The 9,897-nt window shown below is 40.0% G+C and overlaps 1 protein-coding gene across 2 annotated transcripts; it reads left to right on the top strand.

The window, feature by feature from the left end:
- Positions 1-5,913: 5,913 nt before the first annotated feature.
- LOC145086355 (putative disease resistance protein RGA3) lies at positions 5,914-9,329 on the top strand. Of its 2 annotated transcripts, XM_079024105.1 has the most exons (2): positions 6,118-6,242; positions 6,391-9,329. In XM_079024105.1, exon 2 carries the CDS (start codon positions 6,501-6,503, stop codon positions 9,213-9,215), a length of 2,715 nt encoding a protein of 904 aa, XP_078880231.1. In that variant the 5' UTR covers positions 6,118-6,242; positions 6,391-6,500; the 3' UTR covers positions 9,216-9,329. The 2 variants fall into 2 exon arrangements, with proteins under 2 accessions (XP_078880230.1, XP_078880231.1); XM_079024104.1 differs by having other exon boundaries at positions 5,914-9,329.
- Positions 9,330-9,897: the final 568 nt, after the last annotated feature.

Below are 9,897 nucleotides of genomic sequence, written 5' to 3'. Positions count from 1 at the left end.
GGGCGAGACCCGTATGAGAGTAGCAGTATAGGTGAGACCTGAGAGCAGGGTTGCTCAGTAGTATGGTTGGGCGAGACCCGTGGGCGAGGCCCGTGCGAGAGTGGTTAGACAAGTGAGACTAGAAGGATAGAAGTGGGTGAGACCTGTGGCTGAGGCCCGTGAGTTTTAGTAGCATAGGTGGGACCTGGTAAGGACCTTAGTGTCAAGATAAGGGATCAAGGATCCCAGGGTTGTAGTGCCAGAATGGCAGAATAGATTGAGCAGTTATAGGTAGTCGAAGTTTCTTCGAAAGTCGCTGGGAGAGACTAGGAGTTGTGTTGGGGCTAGCGATCGGTGGGAGCTGGTAATCCAGATATTGATAGATCAGCAGGGACCAGGGTGGTCTCGGTTCATCCGGAAGACGGATAAGGGACAACAGAGATTTTCAGTCAATGGCAGTGGAGTTAAGAAATGTCCAGTGGATACTGGCGGTAATGACCCATACTAGAGGTAGCGGGAGTAATGGGTTTGGTGAAGGATAGGACCTTCATAGTGACAAAGGAAATAGTTGGTTATGGAACATTGCCTTGGGAAGGCAAGAAAACGCACAAGGAAAGGGGGTGAACCCCTATGGCTCCGATTGCAGTACTCGAAGAGTACCAGAAGGGTTGTCAGTTGAGTAAGTTGTATTTCCAGAATGTTCAGGGTCAGGGTTGACCCGAGATTATTATCTGCAAGGATTAATGTTAGTCAGAATGACCGGGCGAAAGGCCAACGAAGGTAGGCAGCTAGTGTTGGATTAATAAGTAGAGTATAGAAAGCAGATTGTGGGGCGATTGACCGTAGAGAAACTTCGAGGATGAATTTTAGTTTAAGTGGGGGAGATTTGTAACACCCATAATACGGAAGACCAATAAAGGAAAGGAAAATCCTAAGTTAAAGGGCCAACTCGTCGAGTCCAAGGAGGAACTCGGTGAGTCCGAGCGGGATCCGGGTCGAGGAGTGAGTGATCGACTCAGCGAGTCGGAGAATGGACTCGGCGATTCCGGTCTGAAGAGGGAAACCCTAAATCTAGGACTTTGTGCACTATTTAGCCACCTCATTCTCTTCCTTAGGGTTCCCTTACACCTCTTCTCATCCAGAACATCGAACCCTAGCCGCCATATCCGTTTTTGAGCAAAGATCTAGCCTTGGAGTTGTTATTTGAAGCTTGGAAGAGAAGGAAGTTCATAGTGGTGCAAGAGGAAGCCTTGGATCCATAGTTGGTGTGACTTTTCACAACATTTAAAGGTAAGATGTCATTACCTTCACTCCTTTGCTCATAGTTTCCTTTTTGTCATGAGATTTGGGGCTTTTACGCCATGTCCTAGAGCCAATTGGAGTTAGAAGTCTAGATCTAAAGTTGCTACTTCAGATCTAAGTGTATTCTGACCTAGAGGGTCATAAAGTATCAGTCTTGGGGGTATGGGTGAAGCATGGTTGTCTTAAACCCGAGTATGGAGTGTTTTGCGCCTAGATCTCCTTAGCTACATGTAATGTTTGCAACTTTATGTGAGGAATAGGCCTTGGAAGAGTGGATCTACAGTTTGGAGTCCCTGCATGACTCAAAAAGCCTCTGAATGCATGAAGGACTGAATAGACTCGGCGGGTCCTTCGAGTGGACTCGGCGAGTAGTATGAAGATTAGGAGGAACTTGACGAGTTGGATGAACAACCCGGCAAGTCTGTTGAAGTTTGCCTTGGACTCGGCGAGTCTGTTCTCGTACTCGACGAGTCATGTCGCGAAACCCCAAACCCTTCAAGTTGAAACTCGAATCAGTGTGTCGAGTGGAGACTCGGTGAGTTGGATAGGACAGGACTCGGAAATCGATGGACTCGGTGAGTCATGGGTTGACTCGGTGAGTCAAGTCGCGAATGGAAGCACTCTAAGCATATGAACTCAGCAAGTCAGTAGGCAGACTCGGCGAGTAGGGTTGACCTGGAAGGTTGAATTTGACCAGGACTTTGACTTTGACCAGAGTTGACTTAGTTGACTTTCGGAGGACAGTTAGACTAAGTGTCATATTTGTATTGATAGCTCGGGGAGCTAGTGGAGCCGCAGTTCTGAAGAGTTGTCGGGCAGCAGCAGAGGGGTTTCAGCAAGTTCAGCAAGTGCAGGTGAGTTTACCTTTGTGTGAATGGGTCTAAAGCCACAATGTCGGCCCATGTAAATATGAGTAGGAAGACCACAGGGGTTAGCCCTAGGCATTGTATGCCAGTATGATATTTAGGACCAAGGTCCATTGATAGCGGGCGGGTACCCAAGGAATGGTTTGCATGATAGAGTATACTTGTTGTCTGTGTGATAATTATATGTGCCTGGTAGGGAGGTGAGTGTGGGTGAGGTCCCGTATCTCACCAATAGCAGAGTGTGGATGGTGTTCCACATCTTATTTGTAGCAAAACAGGGGTGAGGCCCAAGTTAAGGCAAGAGTGAGTGTGGGTTGGGCCCGTATCTCACTATCAGTAGGAGCGTGGACGGGTTTCCATGACTCATCAGTAGCAGGACAAGGGAGAGGCCCAGGATAGGTGAGGCCTTAGGACAGGATCCATTAGTATATGTTTAGCTTATGTGTTGTGATATGTTTATGTGCTATTATATGTTAACGGGCGAGCCCCAGTGACAGGCGGGCCTAAGTGAAACAGATCTGTATTCGAGCGGGGCTCGAAGCCAGGCGGGGCCTAGAGCGGCGGGGTCGTTGTATCGGGAGAGGCCCAGAATAGCGAGTGTGGCCCAGTATGTGCAGTATGTGGTTATGCATGGTATGTGGTAGGTTGGGGAACTCACTAAGCTTCGTGCTTACAGTTTTCAGTTTTGGTTTCAGGTACTTCCGGTAGCGGAGGGAAGAGCTTGGGGTGATCGCATGGCACACACCATAGATTAGACAGTCTACGAATGTTATACTCTGATAATGAAATTACGTTTTGGAATTAATACTTTGATTATGTTATGGATTGATAAATGTGTTTTAAGTAATGTTTTATAAAATAAATTTTTAGTCTTGAAAATTGGGACGTTACACGTAGTGTCATTCTATCATCTACTGGTGGGTCAAGTTTGAAGCCACCTCTATCAACAGAAGAGTTAAAGCAAATAGGAAAGAGTATTTTGATAGAACCAACTGTCAAAGAGAAAAAGATGGGTTTGGAGCAGGAAATGGAAAAGCAAAGAAAAATTCAGAGTATTCTTCGACAAAGATAGAGTGATCCTCCTAGCCTTGATAAGGGTGATCCATCCAAACATTACAAGTATGAAACAATTGAGGCTACTGTTTTCAGTGGTGTTATGCATGAGTTTCCTAAAGTTCCTAAAAAGAGATTTGATATTGAAAACTCAGATTTCAATTAGCTGGACTTCCCTATCAATGAAATGATGTTCATTTCTTCGCAATATTAGATTGTTGACAAATTTGAAGACAAAGATGAATTCAAGAGATTGAAGCTTCGATTCCATGCAGTTCTTGGAAAAGGGAAGAAGAGATTTGGTCGTTGGTCAAAATTATCAGAGTTCTAAGCATTTCCAAGGTTGTCTTATTCGAAGGAGTTTTGCAAAATTTTCATTATCATGTTGTTTGAGCTAACAATGTTGCATTCGACTTCTCAGTAGCAGACTTTCCATTGATGAATCTAAATGATCTCATCAGTGTAGCAAGGACTTTGAAAGGAGTAGATACTTCGAAGCTACAAATGATAAATAAAGAAGACTTCTTGATTGGGTATGCACACATTAAGTTATTCATCGACAATTACTACGATTGTCTTGAAATGACTCCAGTGGAATTGGCTTTAGCAATGGGAAAACCAGTAACAGTGCCCCAATCTATGTTGAAGGGTCAACGAAGTCTTAAAAGATATGAAGATGGGGAAATCTGTATGAAGCCCCTTGGAATTGTTTTTATGGGTAAAAATAAGAAAATGAAAAACGTTAAGTTTCTTTCTCAAACTTATGATGTGGAAAGGTATACATGTTCTCAGTATACAAATCTTCTGGTTCGTATGAATAGCTGGAAAAAGAACAATGATGGGGACAAAGCAGATATTCGAAAAACAATCAATTGGTATGCTGAGATAAGGAGGGTTAAACATCAAGCGGCATATATGTTGATGACTTAGGATTCAACACTGCTTACAAGGAGGGAGAATGTTGGTTTCGAAATATTTGTAAGGCGTCGAAGCGCCCTTTGTTTTGTATTAGTATCAAAGTAGTCATGTATGTTTTGCATAAGGGTATTTGTATTTCGAAGCGTTATTGATTAATCCCTTATGTATTTTTTGTATGCTTTTGTCATCCCTATAATAGGGAATTGATACTAGAGTTAGAGTATCTTTTTGAGTCTTCACTACTTGTACTCTAAATTTACTATGTATCTTCCAAAAGAAATATATTGAGCCAAGCAAATATTATTTACGATTCTGTGTTCATAATTCATTCTAAACTCTAATCTCGTTTCTTATGACTAAAGAGGGTAACGTACTTTAGCTTTTGGTCTCACAATTATTTTTCATGATATATTAACCATTGAACTTGTGGAAACATATACATTATACCAGTATGACCCTCAATAGTGAGTTTTGCCGATTTCCAATGTGGGTTTCTGCTAAGTATGATTTTTCTGGTATCTTCTCGACGACATTTCCGACGTTCCTTACCTCTGGCCACACTTTTAATCTAAGTTTTATTGAAGGAATTTGACATAAAATTTTGAAAATAAACTCACAAAAGACACCTAACTATGTGTTCTTGGTGTTTGTGTGTGAAAATTTGAAGTCGGTGAAGATGAACATGAACAAACAAAAATGAAATCACAAATTGTTTGTTGTATTGTTCTTAAATTCAAAGCTGATGAAGATGAAAATGAGCACACAAAAACCCTAGGCTTTTAAGTTCGGTTTCATCTGAATCTCGGTCAAGAAAAAAAACCTAGGTATGTTGAGTTCGATTTCCTCCAGATTCATCATGTTTTTGAGTTGGAGTTCGAGGGTTTCGAGTTTATAGAGCTCTTGTGTTCGAGGTCAAGGATTTCAAGTTCATCTAATTCTTGTGCTCATCTAATTTTGGGTTTTTAACATTTCTAGTAAAAAAAAGGTCTCGCCGGAAAATCAAGTTTGACCGGAGAAGATGACCAAAAAATCATACTTCACTGGAAAACTCATGTTTGACTGGAAACAGTGCCGGAAACCGGCAAAACCCACTATTATCGGTGATACCGGTATTATCTATACGTTTCAACAAGTTGAAAGGTTAGTAAAACATGAAAAATAATTTAATAACCAAACGTGACCAAAAGCTATGGTAGGTTAACCTATCAAGTTACTTTTTTTTTTTGAAACAGCAAACTAACTAATTTACTCTTAAATAACCACCTATGTGTATCAACCGAGATTTGAACCATTGACCTCTGAAATGAGATGATCACTCCATACCGCTAGGCTATTGGCCCTTTGGTATCTATCAAGTTACTATCCCATTTATTTAATACCAAAAAGTGCGATCCAATTTAATGTGCAATTAACGCACGGCAGAGGTTTTATTAGGACACCATTTACAAGTATGCTGTTTTTGACTTTAATTAACTTTGTTTGCGTGATTTTAAATAATAAAACAGTGCATGTACACTAATTTTAAATACTAAAAAATGATATATTATTTTTAACAGAAACCAATTTATATGAGTTTTCAATAACGACAAAGAAAGTTAATAGGTGGATCAGTGGTAGCTACGCATGTTTAATACAGGCAATATCGTTTGTTGAGCTCATGGGGGCAGTTTGCAACCTTCATTCATTACATTTGTAAATGGCTAATTATATTCTCACCCACCTATATCCAATACATATAATTATATAATATTTTATTCTTATTCTTGTTAAATAGATAAGCTCGTCTATTCATTTCACACACACATTCCCTCGATCTTGAAAATGGCTGACGCTTTAGTCTCTGTTGCTGCCGACGCAATCCTAAAAAAAGTGGCATCGTTAGCTGCCAACGAAATCGCCCTTGTTTTGGGTTACAAAGCGAAGTTGCACACACTTGAACAGTCCTTGAAAATGATTCGTGCCAAGTTACAGGATGCCGAGAATGAGAAAGCTCAAAAACATGGTGTGATGGAGTGGCTGAAACAGCTAAAAGATGTGGTTGATGAAGCTGATGACGTGTTAGATGAGGTTGACTACGATATGCTGAGGCGTGAGGTAAAGAATCGAGACCGGGTGCATAGAAAGGTACCCTCTCTCCCAAGCATGAAAAAGCTTTCATTTCGTAGAGAAATTGGTCAAAAAATAAAAAATATTAATGAAAAGTTGTCTCAAATTAATAAGCTCGCCAATGAGTTAACACTAAAAGATGAACAACCTGGTCCTGTTGTTCCAGATCGTCCATACCCCCAGACTGTCCCAAATTTAGAGAAATTCAAAATTGTTGGGAGGGAGGAGGATGAAGAGCACATCATACACCTTTTAACCGAATCCAGAAAAGAAGAAATGCTTACGATTGTTCCTATTGTGGGAATGGGCGGGATGGGGAAGACCACTCTGGCTAAGTCTGTCTACAATAATCCAAAAATCCAGCAACACTTTGATGTTGAAGCGTGGGTATGTGTATCGGTTAAGGTTGATATCAAGACACTTCTAGCAAAGATCTATGAAATTCTTGCAGGACAGGCACCTAAGTCGGTTGAAATGGGCAATTTAATTAGTGCTCTTGAAGAGAAGTTGGGATCAAAAAGATATTTCCTAGTTCTGGATGACGTTTGGGACGAAGAGAGATCACATTGGGAAGAATTTAAGAGTCATATGATGATGATAAAGTCAGAAACTGGAAGTGGCGTTCTTGTGACGACCCGAAAACTTGACCTTGGAACTAAGGCTATGAAAATCGATTCATGTCTTTTGAAAAGTCTTTCTGATGATCATTGTTGGTACATCTTTAAAGAGAGGGCGTTTCTAGTGGGACAATCATGGCAACCCAAATTGGAGGAGATAGGACGTGATATTGTGAAAAAATGCCGTGGTTTGCCTTTGCTAGTAAAGGTAATAGGAGGTGTATTGCAGAATTACAGTGACCCAGAGAAGTGGTTGGCCATCAAAAATAGTGACATTTGGGATCTAGAAGATGAAAGGGAGAGAGTTCAAAAGAGTTTGGAACTGAGCATAGATAATCTGCCTAGACTATCTATCTCCAAGCAATGTTTTGCATACTGTTCCATCTTTGAGAAAGATACACTCATGGAAAGGGAAGAACTGATCCAACTTTGGATGGCTTTAGGGTTGGTTGAAGCAGATGATACAGGAAGCAATGAGATGGAGGACGTTGGAAATGATATTTTTCAAATTCTGGTCAGCAATTCATTGTTCCAAGATGTTATAAGGGATGAGTATGGTCACATCACTCATTGTAGCATGCATGGTCTGTTACATGATCTTTCATTATCTCTTTTTTCCAAACAAGAAGGCTTATGTGTCGGGTGTGCAGTGAATGATGATATTTCTCGTGTCGATAAGGTTAAGCAGCTCAAGCATCTCGCTGTTTACAACAAACACAACGAGGTCATTGAATTTGAAGCCAAGGTTTCTATGTTCATTGAATGGGATATGGTGGGTAGAACTTTGCATACATTGTTTGTCAAAGAATTAAATATGATGGAATTTTCATTTCAACGACTCAAGTGCATTCGAATCCTAAAACTCCAAGGGAATACTATATGGGAGTTAGACGATTCAGTCGGAGGGTTGGTGCATCTTAGGTATCTTGATTTGTCAAAGACAATGATCCATGTTCTTCCTGAATCTATTGGTAAATTATACCACTTGCAAACTCTGAGGTTGCGCTCTTTTGTCTTTAAGCAGTTTCCAGAAGCCATGAGAAATTTGATAAGCCTGAGATATTTCGTGTGTGACGTAGACATTCCCACCAATATTTTGGGACAATTGATTTCTCTTCGAAAATTGCCAACCTTCACAGTGCTTAAAAGCAAGGGACACGGTATTGAAGCACTACGCTATTTGAATAATCTTAGCGGAAAGCTTCGTATTTTCGATCTAGAAAATGTGGGAAGCAAAGAGGATTCTGTTAAGGCTGAATTATCCGGAAAAAGAAAATTATACGATATTGAATTCAGTTGGAGTGGCAATGGAGGTGCCAACAGAAACGACAAGGAAGTATTGGAAGGCTTGCAACCCCCTAGAAATGTGAAAATGTTGAGAATTAACAAATTTTCTAGTTATCATTTTCCAAATTGGGTAACAAAGATGGCAATCAATATTGACGGGAAATGGACTCCCCTTGACAAGCTCGTGTCAATCACATTATATGGATGTAGCAGCTGCCTCTCTCTTCCGACACTTGAGCACCTACCATATCTTCGGGAGCTGGTATTAATGGAAATGGACAACTTGACATGTTTAAGGAGTTCCGATGTTACTGGATCAATGAAGCCTTTGTCTCCAAGGTTGAGATCGCTCAGACTAATACGTATGGAAAAACTGGAAAAGTGGATAGACGGAGAAACCAACAGCTCAAAAATGATATCGCCTATCCTCGAGAGTTTGGAAATTGAGAGTTGTCCAAGGATTATTCAGTTAGATGAATGCCATCCCCATCCTCTTGTATCCTTAAGGATATGTGACTGCACAGGTCTAGAGTACATTAAGAGCATACAAGGCCTCACATCTCTCGTATCTTTAGAAATTTCCTATTGCGAAAGTCTTTCAGAAATAACCAATTTCCCCAACCAGTGTCATTCTTTGAAGACTTTGCAAATTAAGTATTGCTACGGACTGCGGTCCTTGCCTTGCGAAATGTTTGACTGTTTTGCCCTCTTAAATGAGTTGATACTTGATCCATTCTCGAAGGAGCTCCATTCTTTCCCAAGTCTCCAAGGCATCGAGAAGTTAAGTAACCACCTTCACTCATTGGAATTGTGGGGTTGTGATCACTGGGAGTTGATGCCAGAAGAAATACAACACCTCACGTCACTGACACGGTTATGCGTAGATAGCTTTGGAATAAAAGAACTGCCTATATGGTTAACCAAAATGTCATCTATTCGAGAAATGTGTTTCACTGTTTGCAAAGGGTTAAATAAAGAAAAGGTTAAATGGAGAGCACCGTGTGAAGCAGATTTTGTCAGTTTAAATCATTCAAGGGTGTACATAAACAAGGCCGTCCTTCGGCATGTACGGGGTGTGCGTCGATAGGTGTCGTTTCGTTTAGGGGCTTGGATTTTTTTTAAGTACACTAATATTAGTCGTGACTTATTACTGATTATTGTCAATTTAATGATGGATTAGTGATAATTTTGTTTTGATTAATTGTATAACATGCAAACATATATAGCATGATTACATAGTGCAAGTCATTATTTCAGGAAGAAAAAAAAAAGGTAACCATATGTAACCGTGATTAGATGGTTAGATTTTTCTGTACCTTTATTAAACATAAACAAAAATAGCATTGTCACGAGCAAGCCAAACCACTCACTGACTCACATACTCTGGCTTTATCTGCTAAAATAATCAACACTTCTAAACTTCTGTCTAGTGGGAGAGGAATCTACTCTGCAATATGTTTGTTAATTAAATCGATATTAATCTTGTATTTTCTTCATGGGTTGCTGCAGAATGAGGTTTACATATACTTCATCACTGGTAATTCGGTTGATTAAATTCATCACTAGAAATCAGAAGTGTAAGTTTTGAAGATTAAAGTTTAAAAAAAAAAAAAAAAAAAAAAAAAAAAAAAAAAAAAAAAAACAAGTGTTTTAAAGAATCAGATATATATACAGCCAAAGACGTCAATATACATACCTGTGTAATGGTGAAATGGTCATCTTTGTTCTGTAGAAAACATTATAAACACAAGGAATCACTTCAATCAAAT

This window comes from Lactuca serriola, chromosome 2, assembly GCF_051521515.1.
Source record: "Lactuca serriola cultivar US96UC23 chromosome 2, Lser_US96UC23_V15, whole genome shotgun sequence".
In the NCBI taxonomy this organism is placed as follows: Eukaryota; Viridiplantae; Streptophyta; class Magnoliopsida; order Asterales; family Asteraceae; genus Lactuca; species Lactuca serriola.
The sequence above is the reverse complement of the archived record's forward strand: the minus strand, read 5'-3'. Positions and strand labels throughout refer to the sequence as shown.

Bases quoted from the DNA above. Each gene is read 5' to 3' on its own strand.
- LOC145086355 (XM_079024104.1), top strand. From the start codon at position 5,940: ATGGCTGACGCTTTAGTCTCTGTTGCTGCCGACGCAATCCTAAAAAAA.